This window comes from Zootoca vivipara, chromosome 2, assembly GCF_965207765.1.
Source record: "Zootoca vivipara chromosome 2, rZooViv2.hap1.1, whole genome shotgun sequence".
Taxonomy (NCBI): domain Eukaryota; kingdom Metazoa; phylum Chordata; class Lepidosauria; order Squamata; family Lacertidae; genus Zootoca; species Zootoca vivipara.
The window spans coordinates 14945132-14965243 of record NC_142584.1 but is presented as its reverse complement, the minus strand read 5'-3'; the positions used below and the strand labels follow the sequence as shown (position 1 = coordinate 14965243).

At 40.3% G+C, this 20112-nt stretch overlaps 1 protein-coding gene and 3 long non-coding RNA genes across 4 annotated transcripts; 3 read left to right on the top strand and 1 right to left on the bottom strand.

Annotated features, from left to right (window-relative positions):
* Window positions 1-7620: 7620 nt before the first annotated feature.
* LOC148686747 (uncharacterized) lies at window positions 7621-8498 on the bottom strand. The gene is made up of 2 exons (XR_015947951.1): window positions 8002-8498; window positions 7621-7914 (listed from the first exon to the last, which is right to left on the bottom strand). It is a non-coding gene; the product is annotated as an uncharacterized LOC148686747 (long non-coding RNA).
* Window positions 8499-8518: 20 nt separating this feature from the next.
* Window positions 8519-9405, top strand: LOC148686746 (uncharacterized). Its single transcript, XR_015947952.1, has 2 exons — window positions 8519-9024; window positions 9112-9405. It is a non-coding gene; the product is annotated as an uncharacterized LOC148686746 (long non-coding RNA).
* A 267-nt stretch (window positions 9406-9672) lies between these two features.
* Window positions 9673-13186, top strand: LOC148686745 (uncharacterized). Its single transcript, XM_088661349.1, has 2 exons — window positions 9673-12805; window positions 12893-13186. Exon 1 carries the CDS (start codon window positions 10343-10345, stop codon window positions 12428-12430), a length of 2088 nt encoding a protein of 695 aa, XP_088517475.1. The 5' UTR covers window positions 9673-10342; the 3' UTR covers window positions 12431-12805; window positions 12893-13186.
* Window positions 13187-15908: 2722 nt separating this feature from the next.
* LOC148686744 (uncharacterized) lies at window positions 15909-16967 on the top strand. The gene is made up of 2 exons (XR_015947950.1): window positions 15909-16586; window positions 16674-16967. It is a non-coding gene; the product is annotated as an uncharacterized LOC148686744 (long non-coding RNA).
* The last annotated feature ends 3145 nt before the right edge of the window (window positions 16968-20112 follow it).

The following is a 20112-nucleotide window of genomic DNA, read 5'->3' as shown; positions in this document are numbered from 1 at the left end:
GTGCCTGGGGCGGCGTGCGTGCCCTTCGCCTATGGGTGGGACGAGCTGCCCGTGGGGCAGGGCAACCTGGGGCCATACCTGCCAAGTTCCTCTCTGAAAAATAAGGGACCGGACCGAAAGTAGCATACCAGAAGTAGCATGTTGGCATTTTGGAACTGGGCGGAGCATGCTCAGAAGTGACTTTTGATGCTGCTGTGCCCAGTTCCAAAATGGCCGCTGCAGCAGAAGTCGCGCTGCAGCCATTTTGGAACTGGGCATAGCAGCATCAAAAGTCGCTTCTGAGCATGCTCCGCCCAGTTCCAAAATGGCCACCGCGCCAGAATAAACCGGGGGGAAAACAAAAAAATCCGTTTTTTCGGCTGGGGACAGCTGGAAAAACGGGGGTTTCCTGGGGAAAACGGGAGACTTGGCAGCTATGCCTGGGGCTGGATGCTCCGCGGGGCCTCCAAAGAGTCTGCCTGCCTCCTCCCACTCAGCCGCCCTACATCTGAGGGCCATGCGGTGGGCGGACCGTTCGGGGTAGTACGGAGCCTGCGGGTGCCCAAGCCACCCCGTCACTCCCAGGAGGGACGCACGGCGCGGGCATGCTGCAGACCCCACGGTGTGCCATCCGCCATTTTGTCACCCCCCTCAGGGGTGATACCCAGGGCGGCCCTCCCCCACCGCACCCTTCCTCCGCCCCTGCATTGCTCACCCGTCCATGCCAGCCTGGAAGCAATCAGGCCCCGACCTATCCCAGATGATATACCGCTCATTCACGCTTTCCTGAAGCAGAGACAGCCTATTTTGATTTCTGCTCTACACTCACAGATTTAGGAATAAGCCCCAAAGCACTAGCACCTAATGGGATTAACTGCCGGATAAACACACACGCCCCTTCGCTAAATGTTGATAATTTCTTATGTACGTTTCCCTACAATTCTTATAATCGGGCAGCAGCAGGCAACATGTCAGAAACAAGCGTTTTGCTCATTGCTCAAAAGTCAGGCAGGCCTCTGGCAAGAAAATATTCCCACTTCTGCTACGTTTAAATTGGGGGGGGGGTGTTGTTTCCTATGCAAATGGTAATTGCTCTAGTCTTTAAAGACCAATTGTTGACAAGCTTTAGGCAAGGAAGAAAGCCATTAATATATTACTTTCCCTCTGAAGAACAATATATAGGTAATGGGCCATTGAGAGCATGAATAACACTGACATTGCCAGCAATACTGTATAAATTTAGCATTCTACCACCTTTTAAAATCAAGCTGATCAATGTTCATTGCAGGTACCAAAGTGAAGAAGAATGGCTTACTAAAATCCTAAGGAAAAACACCCAGACCTCATTTTTGCGCTTCTCTGTACCTCCGCTACGGTGCTGTACATGCCACCAGAGTTATATATATTTTCCCTCCTCGCCTCCATTTTAATGTTCATTTTTGATTCCGCTCTGATGGTATCTGCTTCCTTGAAGCAATGATGAATGAGTTATGAACACTGTTTTAACGTCACTCTGCACATCACGGCCAAAGAGATGGAGGACATGCGCCGCGAGGAAAGAATTACCTGCCATAGAGAGGCAGTGTAAAGAGCCTCCTGACAAGTGAAATATTGCACATTTGGGATTGTGCCCAAATCAAAGGATCTGTGCATTATGTATGAATGGGGAGGGGGGGAATACAAGAGGGAAAGGATAGTGCTCAGATACTGTTTACAGAATGCATGTAATATAATTTAATGTATAGAAAATGCCCTGAGGGAGAGCTGGAGGGAGTCAAAATTATGTAGTGGAAAGCAGATCTTGTCTTTCAAGCCTTAAGGGGAATCAACAGAAGACTGTAAGGCTGTATTATATCCAGGTTGCCAGTGGCCAAAAAGCTCCTGGCATAGCTGCCAAGTTATCCCTTTTTTAAGGGATTTTCCCTTATGCTGAATAGGCTTCCTCGCGAGAAAAGGGAAAACTTGGCAGCTATGGCTCCTAGTCAGGTCAGCTCTCCTGAGTCTAGAGCCAAGCCCAAGTTCATTTATTTTAGAAGCCTTTTGAAAGAAAGAAAGAAAGAAAGAAAGAAAGAAAGAAAGAAAGAAAGAAAGAAAGAAAGAAAGAAAGAAAGAAAGAAAGAAAGAAAGAAAGAAAGAAGGGAGGGAGGGAGGGAGGGAGGGAGGGAGGGAGGGAGGGAGAGAGAAAGAAAGAAAGAAAGAAAGAAAGAAAGAAAGAAAGAAAGAAAGAAAGAAAGAAAGAAAGAAAGAAAGAAAGAAAGAAAGAAAGAAAGAAAGCTTCTAGGGGGAAAGGGGGATGGCAGAATGTTCTTCAATATCTGTAACGGATGCCATTTTTCTCAATGTCCTGAACCCCTGGACTACCTGGCGACAAGTTAGTAGGTCAAGTCCCCAGTCCAGGGTCAATGCTCAAGTCCAAAGTGAAGCACAATCCTGTAAAGATCCTGGAACATCCAAGCTGAGGTCCTTCAACATGGGCAGTTGAGTAAACCCAGCACCTCAGCTTTGCTGCCCTTTTATACTGTGTCTGCGGACTGCAGCATCTGGATTTGACGAGGCAGGTGACCCTCAACTGTACCATTTCTACTCCAGCTGAGGAATCACACCTCCTCCCAGAGCTAGCAAGCCCCACCTGGCTAGCTAGTGAGCTGGGCTGTGGTCCCTTACCTGCCTCAGCCTCCTGGTGCGACCCACACGCCATTTCCTAAGAGTCCGCCATGTTTGTGGAGACAGGGGCCCCTTTGGCTGTGGTGATGGGTCCTGCTGCTCTGGTTCCTGTGCGCTGACCCCCACCCTCTCGCCATCCTCCGTCACTCCATGAGTACTTCCTACACCAACCTCTCCTTCCCCATGCCCAGCTCACTCCATTGTGTCCCAGTCCTGACCACACCCCTCGCCAGGATCCTCCTCCTCCTCCCCATTGTCCTGCCAGTTCATGGCACGCAGCTGACAATGTTGAAAATGACCCTATGAAATTATCCTTCTATCAAATTATTGTGACATTATCACTTCTATCAAAGTTGGGGAGCTTGGAGATTTCCTGATGGTTTTGTTTTGGCCTTTCCTGACCTTCCCCCCCCCCCTTTTCTTTTCATTTGGTATTAATATTTTTATTGAAAAGGTTTTAATTATAAAGAAAGAACGTGATGCAAAGAAAAAGAAAAGGCACAAAAATGTGTAGAAAGGAAACAATATGTGAATATAAACAATATTGTATTACATTTTCCCCGAATACCTTTGAGATTTCCTGATGTTGGTGGAGTCAAGCTTTGATCAGCACAACTAGGAATCCCAATCAAATTGAATCCCTGTTCTATCAAGAGTTTGCACTTTCTGAACTTTCCTTACCAGCAACAGCACAGAACATGTGGTTGTTCTACGAAGCAGAGGTCACAGAGTGGGACTAAAAGCATGACTTCACTCATATGTCAACACAGCATTGCCTAATACAGGCATCCCCAAACTGTGGCCCTCCAGATGTTTTGGCCTACAACTCCCATGATCTCTAGCTAAGAGGTCCAGTGGTCAGGGATGATGGGAATTGTAGTCCAAAACATCTGGAGGGCCGAAGTTTGGGGATGCCTGGCCTAATACATAAAAAGCTCCCAAACTGTGAACTCCTAAGCCTGCTCAAACCTTCCCAAAGATCAGCACTTGGAGATTAAGTTCACTATTGTTATATGGGTAAAAAAAATGAACAGTCAAATCCCAATGATTCTCCCCACTTTGACAAAGAGGCTCAACTTTTAACTGAGGAGTAGAGATAAAATCCACAAGTAATAAAAGAGTTAACTTATTTCTACGTGAAAAAGAACAATAATGAGCAATGCATCCCATTTGGTTTTCAGTTCATAAAAGGAAACAAGTTAGCTGAGAGAGAGCCTCATTGAATTCAGTGGGAATTTCCTTCTGAGAAGGCATGGTTAGGACCATAGCTGCCAAGCTATCCCTTTTTTAAAGGGATTTTCCCTTATGCTGAATAGGCTTCCTCGCGAGAAAAGGGAAAACTTGGCAGCTATGGTTAGGACTGCCATACGTCTGGAATGTCCCGGGCATATGGGTCAACATTTTTTTTCCTGTCTGGATTTTCACTGTTTGGAATATGGCAATGCTAGGTGAGGAGTGTAATCTTAGTGCATTTAGGCTTCCCCTGGAAACAAACAACACTTCAAAAGGCAGTGGCAGCGGCAATTATTGGACAGTGAATATGTAAATAACTTTCACTGCAAAGCAATTTATGAATTCATTTATGAGAGATGTGTGCATTTTTTTAAAAAAAAAACTTTCAGTGTAGAGAATTAAGGCAAAAAGTATTCATAGCAAGAGTCTGTGCTGCAACAGAAAATGAACAGATGGACAGAAGAAAAACCACTTGATAGTCAATTTTCAATGGATTCCTCCAGCATCCCTAGTCACATGTCTACATTCTTGCCATAACATAAAAAATACTTTGCATACAGATGGATGAATCAGACTTTTCCCAATCCACATCAGATTCACATGTGTTCATTCATAAATCTGTTTCTGCGTGAATCTGTGTGTGGTTTTAATAAGTATGACAATGTGGATTTAAATAGATATAATATCTCAATGTCCACATTTATAAATTCCTTTACACATGTTGGTGTGGTTTTTGAGCCAAGAGCTGTATCACAAAATTCAGAGAAGTACAAAATGCAAAGGATAACTTTTAATCCAATCCTTGTATTATTCCGAAGAGTGAGAATTAGGTTGGTTCACTCAAAAATGCAGACTGGACAAAATTCTCTTCCATCCCTAGTTTTGGAATGTTACTAAAATAAATATATTCACCCCAACTAGTTGATTGTACACAAAATCTGCAAATACATAATTTAAAACATAATAGCATGCAAATTTATTCAACAACATTCTGCTGTTAGAAGAAAAGTACAGCCCCCTTCTTTAAAAGAAGATCTGTGTTGTATTCAGACAGTGTTCATTTAGCTCAGTAGTTAGGAATCTGTTTAGAACAAGCAAAAGGATTAAGTTTCTAATATTAGTTTTATGAGATTGTGTCCTATTAGTGCCTTCAAGGAATGAGAGGGCATTTACCACCTAATGAACTACAAATAAATTTGCTGAAAATAAGAAGTATGTTTAGACATGTTAAGTGATTTGCTACTATACAGCCTCTTGAAGTTAATTTTGCTTCCAGTGCAGTTTAAGTTAATGTGTCTTTATTAAATGTTAATCTCTTTCTCTGTCTTCCGAGAGGTAAAATTAAGGGAAGATTTTACTGGAACTTTGATGATTTGCATGGTTTAAAATTAACATGTATATATATTTAAAAATAAATCCTTGCATATATCCTGACTGCAAAGTAGGCAACTTTGAGCAACTTTGGGATTATGGTGCTTCCCAAAGTCTCAGAGGCTGGCAATTGTCATCTCTTTCCTCCCCATGATCCCATTGGCAGGAAACATTCCCCTAATTATGTTTGGTTTTACAATAGCAAATAGTATTGCTGCAACATGATGCTATGACATCAGATAGTGCTGACGTCAAGCCTATCCAAAATGAGAGCAAAAACTTCCCCATCTTTGGGTTCCCATCCAACTCTACAATTCTATTCTTCTATGATTCACTCTGGAGAAATTCACCACCACAATTTTAGGAAATGTTGTTTGTTGCCATGACCTGGAAATAAATGGCAGTGGCAGCAAATAAATCTGGAGGGGCAGTTCTGAGAAACCTTTCACACCTTCCCTGATCCCCTTAGGACATTCGCAGGGAAACCAAAATGCTTGTTTACAAAGCTATTGTACTACCAACCTTACTGTATGCTTGTGAAATGTGGACCTCTTTTAAACCCCATCTCCACCTTCTTGAAAGATTCCATAAACAGTGTCTCCAAAAAAAATTACACATCACTGGAGAAGACAGGTGAACTAATGCCAGTGTGCTGGAAGAAGCAAAGTTCACCAGTATCGAAGCGATGATTCTTCAACATCAACTTCATTGCACTGGTCATGTTGTGTGGATGTCTGATTATTGTCTTCCAAAGCAACGACTCTATTCCAAACTTAAAAATGGAAAGCGTCATGCTGATGGTCAACAAAAGAGGTTTAAAGATTGTCTCAAGGCAAATCTTTAAAAAAAAATGTAGTATAAGCACCGAGAACTGGGAAACACTGGCCTGCGAGCACTCCAATTGGAGAACAGCCTTTACCAAAGATGTCATGGGCTTTGAAGACACTCAAACTCAGGATGAAAGGGAGAAATGTGCTAAGAGGAAGGCACGCTTGGCAAATCCACACCGTGATCAACTCCCACCTGGAAGCCTATGTCCCCACTGTGGAAGCACGTGTGGATCCAGAACTGGCCTCCACAGTCACTTAAGGACTCACTGTTAAAACAGTGTTTATGGAAGACAATTTTACTCAGCTACAAGTGATTGCCAAAGAAGAAGAAGTAGAAAAGTGAATGGCCATCGAATTCTAGGAGACACTTGCTTAAGTCAACTTTGATGGCTTTTTTTGGCTCTTATCCTCCTAACTGTCCTCACCTTACTTGAGTTTTGGATATTGGTGTGGTTCCCCCCTCCTCCAGCCCAACATGGTACTACTTAAGAACATAAAAGGAGCCCTGGTGGATCAGGCCAGTGGTCTATCTCAGCCAGCATCTTGATCTCACAGTGGCCCACCAGGTGCCTGTTTAATTCCATGTCAACTTGATTAATTTCCTATCTTATCGTGAGACACCTGCTCACTCTCTGACTCCAAATATATAAATATGCACTCACAGCATATTCCCAGTGGTGCGAACACTGTTTGTACATCATCAGCCTGGACAAATAAGGCTAAACGCTCTAAGATGAACATTGTCTTATGTTTGCCCTTTGCAATCTACCAGCAAATCCCTAAAGGTCAGTGCGGAAGAACTGGGATTGCATGGACTTATTCTGCTGCTATCCTTGAGATCAAATAAGGCTTTATTTTTCAGGTGCAATGCACACGCTGTAATACATGGCCTGCCCTCTTTGCAGTGAGCACACATGGAAAGCACAGTTGCTGGTTCCCATTATTTCTTCCCCAGGGCTTTTGCAATTATTACTGGAGTAACAAAATGCCTGTCTTTATGATGTGTGGAATATAACTGAGTAATGAGCAAGTGAATAAAGAAAAGTGAGCAAGTTAATAAAGAGGCATCTTAGTGACTCACTTTGCTGGCTTATTCAGTAGATCATGGACTTGTTTATTTGCCTACTCATTCCACTCACTTTACTTACAAAATATATTCACTTTACCGCAGGGTTGGGGAACCGGCAGCCATCAACATGTTTATTGGACTCCGGCTCCCATCAGCCCCAGCCTGTGTAGCCAACTGTCAAGGATGATGGGAGTTGGAGTCCAACAATACATGAAGCATCACAAAGTCTCCATTTCCACTTTAGTGCAGCCTCCAGCCATGTGGTTTTGTGCCACACCAGCAATAGCCACCATATATTGACAGTTAGTGGCAACCATTCACTGAAATGGGAGGAAAATAAAGGCTGCCCTTGGAAATCCCATCCAGATGGGGCTCTAACCCGCCTCCTTTCCCTGGTGTCTATATTGAGGGTCAGGTTTTTGTCCTCAGCTGTGTCTCAGATTGCCAAAATAAAACAAGCAGCACGCAAAGGCACCAAATTCAATCCAGTTTCAATCAAGTATTATTAATCCAAAGAGAAAACAATAAGAGAACCATATACAAGTGCTGACACAAGAGCCAAAATCAAACGTTAAACAGATAGCATGTACAAATTAAAGGCAAACCAGTCTTTATAGTCTTTGAGGCTATCTAGCGGTCAGCAAGTGGCAGCAGGTCGAACGAGGTGTCAATGGTAGTAGACAGGCTGCCGGCGTTTTTTTGCCTGTTTCGCCCATATGACGGGCTTCTTCAGTAGTTCTCCTTGTACTTTTATGTTTAGTGCATTCACTGGTGGTATAAACCAGGTCTTATTAGTATTCGAATTAAGACACTAATATACATATAAACAGAACAAATATCAAAAACAGTACTTACAATTTGTATGAAACCACTTATCTTGGCTTAGGCCACAATGCTCAGGTGTTTTTTCAAAAGGTTCTCTCATTTACATATTCACTGGTAATACAAATCAAATTCTAATTATTGTTTGAAATAATACAGTAATACAATTTCTAAAATACATGTACACAAAAAGAGATACTTACATTTCTTGTATTCAGAGTATTTTTGGTTTGAGCATGTATTGACTAAGCAAATATCCTGTGTTTGGAGCACACTTATATACAAAAAGTTGGTTCACAGGTGATAATAATTAAAGATGACAATTAGGAGGGGGCAGAAGAATGTGAGTACTGATAACACTTACAGTATCTCTATGATTACTGTATGTTATACTGCTAGTGTGTTCGTTTAAATGAATACAGAAAGGTCAAGATCTGAGTTTAAACCGTCCGGTTGTAATGTCTTAAACATAAAAATCAATTTAGTTTCTTGTTGTCTCAATATTTTTAGGATATCCTGCTTGTGGTATTTCTTGGCTTATGGCAGTACACACCCAAGAAATACCACAAGCAGGATATCCTAAAAATATTGAGACAACAAGAAACTAAATTGATTTTTATGTTTAAGACATTACAACCGGACGGTTTAAACTCAGATCTTGACCTTTCTGTATTCATTTAAACGAACACACTAGCAGTATAACATACAGTAATCATAGAGATACTGTAAGTGTTATCAGTACTCACATTCTTCTGCCCCCTCCTAATTGTCATCTTTAATTATTATCACCTGTGAACCAACTTTTTGTATATAAGTGTGCTCCAAACACAGGATATTTGCTTAGTCAATACATGCTCAAACCAAAAATACTCTGAATACAAGAAATGTAAGTATCTCTTTTTGTGTACATGTATTTTAGAAATTGTATTACTGTATTATTTCAAACAATAATTAGAATTTGATTTGTATTACCAGTGAATATGTAAATGAGAGAACCTTTTGAAAAAACACCTGAGCATTGTGGCCTAAGCCAAGATAAGTGGTTTCATACAAATTGTAAGTACTGTTTTTGATATTTGTTCTGTTTATATGTATATTAGTGTCTTAATTCGAATACTAATAAGACCTGGTTTATACCACCAGTGAATGCACTAAACATAAAAGTACAAGGAGAACTACTGAAGAAGCCCGTCATATGGGCGAAACAGGCAAAAAAACGCCGGCAGCCTGTCTACTACCATTGACACCTCGTTCGACCTGCTGCCACTTGCTGACCGCTAGATAGCCTCAAAGACTATAAAGACTGGTTTGCCTTTAATTTGTACATGCTATCTGTTTAACGTTTGATTTTGGCTCTTGTGTCAGCACTTGTATATGGTTCTCTTATTGTTTTCTCTTTGGATTAATAATACTTGATTGAAACTGGATTGAATTTGGTGCCTTTGCGTGCTGCTTGTTTTATTTTGGACTTTTGAAGAAATTGGCAGCATTAGCCCATCATCTTTGTTTTTGTTGTACCTATGGCTTCTGGCACTCATGTGTTTGGTTACACTGAAGAAGAACAATCCCGCATTGTAGGGGATTTTCCCTTAGATGAGGAAGAAGGGAGGGACATGGTGAATGTTTTAGAGGATTTAATGGACTTGGGGAGGAAAAGAACTAGAGCATATTCACATGCATCTACGCTCTCTGAATATGTTAGATCCAATATGATTCCAAGGGGATTAAGGGTTCTTAAACAACCCAGTCTTTACAAAGGAGATGAAGAATTTGTCATGAAATGGACTGGTATACTCAATAGATGCGCCATTGATTTAATGTTACTAATCATCGAAAAATCTAAGTCCGAAATGAACAAATTTGACCATGAAATAGAGAGGATTAAAAAAGATTTCAAGAAGGAAAGTGACAAAACCACATTTGATAGAGAAATAAAAAATTTTGAAGATTCTATTAATGAATTTAGTAAAGAGTTAAAATTATACAAAAGGAAAAAATTCAATAGAGATAAAGATGATTATGCAAACAATAGAGTGTACAATTGGTCTAAATATGAAAATAGAAACAATAGGTTTTTTGACAGAAAAACCAAATATCCACAAACAAAAAACGACACTACTATTCCAGATGAGAACAGTAGCATTTCTAGCAGAGGATCATCAGAATCAACATCTGAGTTTAGACAATTAAGACCCAGACAACATACACAGTATGACCCTCACAGGCGCAGGGGCAGAGGGAAGAACAGATAACTGTCGTTAATCTGTCAAGCCGGATACTCTCCTCGGATGAGTTGAGAGTACTCAGTTTAGGCTTAAATTTTGCTCCCACCCAAAAATATTCAGCCCTAAGCACTCGCATTGATGTGTATAAAATGATTCGTCAACTGAAACTAAAATTATTATTTCAGTCCAACACTGATACCTTGGACACTAGTACTCCTTTTAAAACCAAATCAACCTTCATCCCCCATAACCAGGATTTTAGGATAGAAGCTTTTCATCATGAAATTATAAAAGACTTAGACAGATTGGAAAAACGTCATATCCCTACTAGACATAATATAACTAGAGAACAACAAGAGCTAATTCATAACTTGGCGAATGACCGCTCCATCACAATTAAACCTGCGGACAAAGGAGGGGCTATTGTCTTAATGGACACAGTCACTTATGAACGGGAAATAAACAGGCAATTGGCCGACAGAAGATATTATTTACCTCTTAGTTATGATCCCACTCAGAAAGTTTCTAACCTTATTCGTATCACGGTCAATGAGGCTCTAGCGCTAGATTATATTTCTATACAAACCGCCGAGTTCCTACTTTGTAAAAATCCACGGGTCCCTATCTTTTACACTCTCCCCAAGATCCATAAAAATATCACACCACCCCCGGGCCGTCCTATTGTCTCAGCTGTTGGTTCACTCACTGAACCCTTATCCAAGTACCTAGACTCATTTATATTTGAATACTCCACTGCCACCACCACATATATCCGAGACACTAAAGATCTTATTGCTAAACTGGAAGACCTTCCCGTGCCTAGAGGAGCGATCCTGGCAACACTCGATGTAGGTTCTCTCTACACTAATATCCCACTAGAGACCATAAGAGGGACCATTGAAAATTTACTACGTTCCAGACAAGAACAAACCCCTCCTTATTATTTTTTAATCCAATTACTGGATATTGTTTTTGAAAATAATTTCTTCAGGTATAAAAATGACTTCTACATCCAAACCAAGGGGGTTGCTATGGGCGCGGCATTGGCCCCATCGGTAGCAAACATTCACATGATTGACTTTGAAAACAAACATTTTTTTTCTGAATCTAACCCCTTTACAAATGACATCATTCTGATTAAAAGATACATTGATGATTTGCTCATAATTTTTAAATCTGAAGCAACATGTATTGCATTCCAAGAATGGGTGAACACATTGGATTCCCATCTAAAATTTACTTGTCAGTATCACAAAAAAGAAATTCCATTTTTGGATGTAGTGGTCTACATTTCAAATAGAAACACCTTGGCATTCAAACCATATAAGAAATTAACGGATTGTTACTCCCTACTCCATTACTCTTCAAGTCACCCTTCTCATTTAAAAAGAAATTTACCATACGGACAGTTAATCAGACTGAAAAGGAATGCTACAGACAAGAGAGACTATAGAAATGCGGCTCATCAGCTAGAAAAAGCTCTCGTTAACCGGGGCTACCCTAATTGTATCATACAGGACGCATACAGACGTGTAGACGGTCGCAATCGAAAAAATTTGCTTGAAACACGGTCTGATAGCATTAAAAACAGAAAACCCAGCCGCCTGGTCATGGGGATGGATTTCACACCCCTGGCCAGCCACATTAGAAATATTATATATAAACATTGGCATATTGTGGAAGACATACCTGGCTGTAAAGATCCCCCCCTTTTAGGGTTGAGGAAGAAAGGAACTTTGCGCAATCAATTGGTCAAAGCTGATTGTTTGGAATCACCATCCATTGTCACTAAAGGCCACTATAGATGCGGCTCATGCAATATGTGCCCCTACAGTTTACAAGTAAAAGAAATAAAAAGTGAACATATGCAGTTCACTTTTAAAATCAACTCCATGACCACATGCAACTCCAAGAACGTAGTTTATTGCATACGGTGCCCTTGCAACAAACTGTATATAGGCAGCACCACGCGGGCACTAAAGGTACGTATAGGAGAACACAGATCACGCATCCGCAATAAAGTGATGGAAGCCCCTCTTACACCTCATTTTTTACAAATGAAACACAGTGACTCCGATTTAATGTTTTTTGGCTTATGGCAGTACACACCCAAGAAATACCACAAGCAGGATATCCTAAAAATATTGAGACAACAAGAAACTAAATTGATTTTTATGTTTAAGACATTACAACCGGACGGTTTAAACTCAGATCTTGACCTTTCTGTATTCATTTAAACGAACACACTAGCAGTATAACATACAGTAATCATAGAGATACTGTAAGTGTTATCAGTACTCACATTCTTCTGCCCCCTCCTAATTGTCATCTTTAATTATTATCACCTGTGAACCAACTTTTTGTATATAAGTGTGCTCCAAACACAGGATATTTGCTTAGTCAATACATGCTCAAACCAAAAATACTCTGAATACAAGAAATGTAAGTATCTCTTTTTGTGTACATGTATTTTAGAAATTGTATTACTGTATTATTTCAAACAATAATTAGAATTTGATTTGTATTACCAGTGAATATGTAAATGAGAGAACCTTTTGAAAAAACACCTGAGCATTGTGGCCTAAGCCAAGATAAGTGGTTTCATACAAATTGTAAGTACTGTTTTTGATATTTGTTCTGTTTATATGTATATTAGTGTCTTAATTCGAATACTAATAAGACCTGGTTTATACCACCAGTGAATGCACTAAACATAAAAGTACAAGGAGAACTACTGAAGAAGCCCGTCATATGGGCGAAACAGGCAAAAAAACGCCGGCAGCCTGTCTACTACCATTGACACCTCGTTCGACCTGCTGCCACTTGCTGACCGCTAGATAGCCTCAAAGACTATAAAGACTGGTTTGCCTTTAATTTGTACATGCTATCTGTTTAACGTTTGATTTTGGCTCTTGTGTCAGCACTTGTATATGGTTCTCTTATTGTTTTCTCTTTGGATTAATAATACTTGATTGAAACTGGATTGAATTTGGTGCCTTTGCGTGCTGCTTGTTTTATTTTGGACTTTTGAAGAAATTGGCAGCATTAGCCCATCATCTTTGTTTTTGTTGTACCTATGGCTTCTGGCACTCATGTGTTTGGTTACACTGAAGAAGAACAATCCCGCATTGTAGGGGATTTTCCCTTAGATGAGGAAGAAGGGAGGGACATGGTGAATGTTTTAGAGGATTTAATGGACTTGGGGAGGAAAAGAACTAGAGCATATTCACATGCATCTACGCTCTCTGAATATGTTAGATCCAATATGATTCCAAGGGGATTAAGGGTTCTTAAACAACCCAGTCTTTACAAAGGAGATGAAGAATTTGTCATGAAATGGACTGGTATACTCAATAGATGCGCCATTGATTTAATGTTACTAATCATCGAAAAATCTAAGTCCGAAATGAACAAATTTGACCATGAAATAGAGAGGATTAAAAAAGATTTCAAGAAGGAAAGTGACAAAACCACATTTGATAGAGAAATAAAAAATTTTGAAGATTCTATTAATGAATTTAGTAAAGAGTTAAAATTATACAAAAGGAAAAAATTCAATAGAGATAAAGATGATTATGCAAACAATAGAGTGTACAATTGGTCTAAATATGAAAATAGAAACAATAGGTTTTTTGACAGAAAAACCAAATATCCACAAACAAAAAACGACACTACTATTCCAGATGAGAACAGTAGCATTTCTAGCAGAGGATCATCAGAATCAACATCTGAGTTTAGACAATTAAGACCCAGACAACATACACAGTATGACCCTCACAGGCGCAGGGGCAGAGGGAAGAACAGATAACTGTCGTTAATCTGTCAAGCCGGATACTCTCCTCGGATGAGTTGAGAGTACTCAGTTTAGGCTTAAATTTTGCTCCCACCCAAAAATATTCAGCCCTAAGCACTCGCATTGATGTGTATAAAATGATTCGTCAACTGAAACTAAAATTATTATTTCAGTCCAACACTGATACCTTGGACACTAGTACTCCTTTTAAAACCAAATCAACCTTCATCCCCCATAACCAGGATTTTAGGATAGAAGCTTTTCATCATGAAATTATAAAAGACTTAGACAGATTGGAAAAACGTCATATCCCTACTAGACATAATATAACTAGAGAACAACAAGAGCTAATTCATAACTTGGCGAATGACCGCTCCATCACAATTAAACCTGCGGACAAAGGAGGGGCTATTGTCTTAATGGACACAGTCACTTATGAACGGGAAATAAACAGGCAATTGGCCGACAGAAGATATTATTTACCTCTTAGTTATGATCCCACTCAGAAAGTTTCTAACCTTATTCGTATCACGGTCAATGAGGCTCTAGCGCTAGATTATATTTCTATACAAACCGCCGAGTTCCTACTTTGTAAAAATCCACGGGTCCCTATCTTTTACACTCTCCCCAAGATCCATAAAAATATCACACCACCCCCGGGCCGTCCTATTGTCTCAGCTGTTGGTTCACTCACTGAACCCTTATCCAAGTACCTAGACTCATTTATATTTGAATACTCCACTGCCACCACCACATATATCCGAGACACTAAAGATCTTATTGCTAAACTGGAAGACCTTCCCGTGCCTAGAGGAGCGATCCTGGCAACACTCGATGTAGGTTCTCTCTACACTAATATCCCACTAGAGACCATAAGAGGGACCATTGAAAATTTACTACGTTCCAGACAAGAACAAACCCCTCCTTATTATTTTTTAATCCAATTACTGGATATTGTTTTTGAAAATAATTTCTTCAGGTATAAAAATGACTTCTACATCCAAACCAAGGGGGTTGCTATGGGCGCGGCATTGGCCCCATCGGTAGCAAACATTCACATGATTGACTTTGAAAACAAACATTTTTTTTCTGAATCTAACCCCTTTACAAATGACATCATTCTGATTAAAAGATACATTGATGATTTGCTCATAATTTTTAAATCTGAAGCAACATGTATTGCATTCCAAGAATGGGTGAACACATTGGATTCCCATCTAAAATTTACTTGTCAGTATCACAAAAAAGAAATTCCATTTTTGGATGTAGTGGTCTACATTTCAAATAGAAACACCTTGGCATTCAAACCATATAAGAAATTAACGGATTGTTACTCCCTACTCCATTACTCTTCAAGTCACCCTTCTCATTTAAAAAGAAATTTACCATACGGACAGTTAATCAGACTGAAAAGGAATGCTACAGACAAGAGAGACTATAGAAATGCGGCTCATCAGCTAGAAAAAGCTCTCGTTAACCGGGGCTACCCTAATTGTATCATACAGGACGCATACAGACGTGTAGACGGTCGCAATCGAAAAAATTTGCTTGAAACACGGTCTGATAGCATTAAAAACAGAAAACCCAGCCGCCTGGTCATGGGGATGGATTTCACACCCCTGGCCAGCCACATTAGAAATATTATATATAAACATTGGCATATTGTGGAAGACATACCTGGCTGTAAAGATCCCCCCCTTTTAGGGTTGAGGAAGAAAGGAACTTTGCGCAATCAATTGGTCAAAGCTGATTGTTTGGAATCACCATCCATTGTCACTAAAGGCCACTATAGATGCGGCTCATGCAATATGTGCCCCTACAGTTTACAAGTAAAAGAAATAAAAAGTGAACATATGCAGTTCACTTTTAAAATCAACTCCATGACCACATGCAACTCCAAGAACGTAGTTTATTACATACGGTGCCCTTGCAACAAACTGTATATAGGCAGCACCACGCGGGCACTAAAGGTACGTATAGGAGAACACAGATCACGCATCCGCAATAAAGTGATGGAAGCCCCTCTTACACCTCATTTTTTACAAATGAAACACAGTGACTCCGATTTAATGTTTTTTGGCTTATGGCAGTACACACCCAAGAAATACCACAAGCAGGATATCCTAAAAATATTGAGACAACAAGAAACTAAATTGATTTTTATGTTTAAGACATTACAACCGGACGGTTTAAACTCAGATCTTGACCTTTCTGTATTCATTTAAACGAACACACTAGCAGTATAACATACAGTAATCATAGAGATACTGTAAGTGTTATCAGTACTCACATTCTTCTGCCCCCTCCTAATTGTCATCTTTAATTATTATCACCTGTGAACCAACTTTTTGTATATAAGTGTGCTCCAAACACAGGATATTTGCTTAGTCAATACATGCTCAAACCAAAAATACTCTGAATACAAGAAATGTAAGTATCTCTTTTTGTGTACATGTATTTTAGAAATTGTATTACTGTATTATTTCAAACAATAATTAGAATTTGATTTGTATTACCAGTGAATATGTAAATGAGAGAACCTTTTGAAAAAACACCTGAGCATTGTGGCCTAAGCCAAGATAAGTGGTTTCATACAAATTGTAAGTACTGTTTTTGATATTTGTTCTGTTTATATGTATATTAGTGTCTTAATTCGAATACTAATAAGACCTGGTTTATACCACCAGTGAATGCACTAAACATAAAAGTACAAGGAGAACTACTGAAGAAGCCCGTCATATGGGCGAAACAGGCAAAAAAACGCCGGCAGCCTGTCTACTACCATTGACACCTCGTTCGACCTGCTGCCACTTGCTGACCGCTAGATAGCCTCAAAGACTATAAAGACTGGTTTGCCTTTAATTTGTACATGCTATCTGTTTAACGTTTGATTTTGGCTCTTGTGTCAGCACTTGTATATGGTTCTCTTATTGTTTTCTCTTTGGATTAATAATACTTGATTGAAACTGGATTGAATTTGGTGCCTTTGCGTGCTGCTTGTTTTATTTTGGACTTTTGAAGAAATTGGCAGCATTAGCCCATCATCTTTGTTTTTGTTGTGTCTCAGATTGCAGCTTGGTTCCTTTGTCCCATAGAATTTAATGGGAGTGGAGACTGAGGTTGCTATCTGCATAGGCCAACTCCTTCATTGGTTTATACCCACCCTGGGTTCTGTGTTGTGTTTTTTTTTTGTTTTTTTGACATTCCACTAACGTGTGATGGAATCCCATGAACTGGCTTGTTATAGAGAGAGATAACAATGGCTTCCATAGCTAAAGAATCCTTTCATCAATAAGAACAGTACCCATCAGAAGAGCAAGTTGTATGTGCATCAACAAGACCTGCAATGGCGAAATGTGTAGTGGCAGAGCATGCAAGCTGAATAGCCAAGGTCAGCCTAACTGTTCCTGACAGTTGTGACTGATTAAATGCTTAAGTCCTGCATTCTTTCTAATCTCATTTACAATGGATACAGAAAGGATGTCACAAGCTTGCCAACAATTAACCGGGGGTGGGAGAGAGAGGTGTACCATCTCCAATTGTCTCCGGTGAAGCAGGTTTCTAAAACCATCTCTAGCAGGAAAATTTGGTGAATTACCAGCATCCCGGCAGCTCACACAAGTGACATCACTGACAGCAGCAGGAAAGTGCTGCTTCCCTCCTGGGGACAGATGGAGTGCTTGGCAGCACAAATCTATGCCTTAAAAAAATTTAAATGGGGTTACACAGGTACTAATGCAAAAAAGCAATCCAATATATGTGAGGAAAAATACATTTTCCATGACTTAAACTCTTACATATTTGTCCAAAGTTGGCTTTGGGAAAATATCCAGCATATTCTACATTGGTTCATTTTGCTTATGTAGGTCCCCTCTCTCTTTGGCGATCACTCATAGCCCATAGCTGCCAAGTTCTCCCTTTTTTAAAGGGAAATTCCCTTATGCTGAATAGGCTTCCTCGTGAGAAAAGGGAAAACTTGGCAGCTATGTCATAGCCGAGTAAGATTGTCTTCCATAAACACAGTTTTAACAATGAGTCTGTAAGTGACTGTGGAGGCCAGTTCTGGATCCACATGTGCTTCCACAGTGGGGACATAGGCTTCCAGGTGGGAGTTCATCACGGTGTGGATTTGCTAAGCGTGCCTTCCTCTTAGTACGTTTCTCCCTTTCATCCTGAGTTTGAGTGTCTTCAAAGCCCATGACATCTTTGGTAAAGGCTGTTCTCCAACTGGAGCGCTCGCAGGCCAGTATTTCCCAGTTGTCAGTGTTTATACTACATTTTTTAAGATTTGCCTTGAGACAGTCTTTAAACCTCTTTTGTTGACCACCAGCATTACGCTTTCCATTTTTAAGTTCGGAATAGGGTAGTTGCTTTGGAAGACGATCATCAGGCATTCGCACATCATGACCAGTCCAGGTTCCCAAGGCACCCCCGGCTGGTGTGATTAATCAACAGAACAAGAAAACTGTGGTCTTCCAGATGTTGTTGGTCTCCAACGCCCATCTTCTCCAGTCAGCAAGGTCAATGGTCCAGGGTGATGGCAACTGTTGTCCAAAAATATCCAAAGACCACAGATTCCTCAGAACTCTGCTATATCCTGCTCCAAAACATTTTGGTGGAGTCCAAAAATTTGAATTTAAAATTCAGAAAGGATTCTGCAATCCAGCCCCGATAGGCACACAGATGTCCCCTAGTTTCCACAAGGACTCACAGCATCTGCTCTAAGGACCCTAATATGCTGATAGAGCAAGAACAGTGTTATCCCTTGGCAAACTGGAGACCTTCAGATATAGGATATAGGTGTAGCACACCACTAGAATATCCCAGGCCATGTTATTCCATGTTTCATGTATTCCCAGAAGTAGCTCTGAACCTACCAGAAAGACATGGGTATTGATTCCACTCTGGCAATGCCATGATTTCAGTCTGCATTCTAGTTGGGCAGAAGTCTCTGCTCCACTCCTAGGTTTCCCTGCTCAGTGCAATAGTCTGATCCATGGTACATGTATGAAGGGAATGAAATGTCATTCTGGGTCAAACAATACTGCTAAGAATTCGTCTTGAAAAATGCAGCTGGTGACTCAGCAGAAGGAGGGCTCTCACAGGGACTTAAGAATCACAGGCAGTGTGCAGAAATGTGACCCACATCTCTTGATGTATGTATGCATGCCCCCAACCTATCAGGGTCAGTAATCACAGGGGGACAGTAGCAGTGTACATTTAAAAAAAAGCAGTAGCAAAACCACACACTGTCAAAAATGAATGAGGCTGACCCAGAAATCCTGTAAAACCAGTATAGCTCTCTTTCCCCCATCCTACCTCATCACCGTCATCAATATGTAGATGACACCCAGCTCTATTTCTCCATAGCATCTGGTCCAGATGAAGCTGAGTTGCTGTTGAACGAGTGCTTGGAGTAGTAACGGGTTGGATGCAGGTCAGTAAACTGAAGCTGAATCCCAACAATATGGTGGCATTGTTGGTGGCCATTCTCATGTCCAGAAACTGGGTGGACATCCTGTTTTCATGGAGTCATACTCCACCTGAAGGAATTCATAACCTAGGAATAACGCTGGATGACTGGAGGCCCACAACAGTCGCCAACTAAAGTCATTCCTAGACCAGGACATCTTGACACAATAGTACATGTTCTAGTACGCTTGTGCTTGGATTACTGTGATGTGCTTTACATTGTGCTTCCCTTGAAGATGGTGCAGAAACTTCAGCTAGTGCAAAATGCACCCATTAGAGTGTTGACAGGTGCATTAAGTCACATAACGCCCATCTTGTGGAATCCGCACTAGATGTCTATACATATGTCACCAGACCTGATTTATGGTTTTGGAGATAATTTTATTTATTTATTTATTTATTTATTTATGCATACATACATACATACATACATACATACATACTCCACCCATTTGGCTGGATTTCCCCAGCCACTCTGGGTGGCTCCCATAAGAATATTCAATCAATCAGACTTTATTCGACCGTCAGTCAAAAATAAACATTTATCCATACAAAAATTAAAACATCAAACGTAAGAATATTAAAAACATGATAAAACATCAAACATTAAAAACTTCCCCAAACAGGGCTGCCTTCCGATGTCTTCTAAAAGTC

Excerpts from the sequence above, each read along its gene's own strand:
- LOC148686745 (XM_088661349.1), top strand. The coding sequence starts at position 10,343 with ATGATTCGTCAACTGAAACTAAAATTATTATTTCAGTCCAACACTGAT.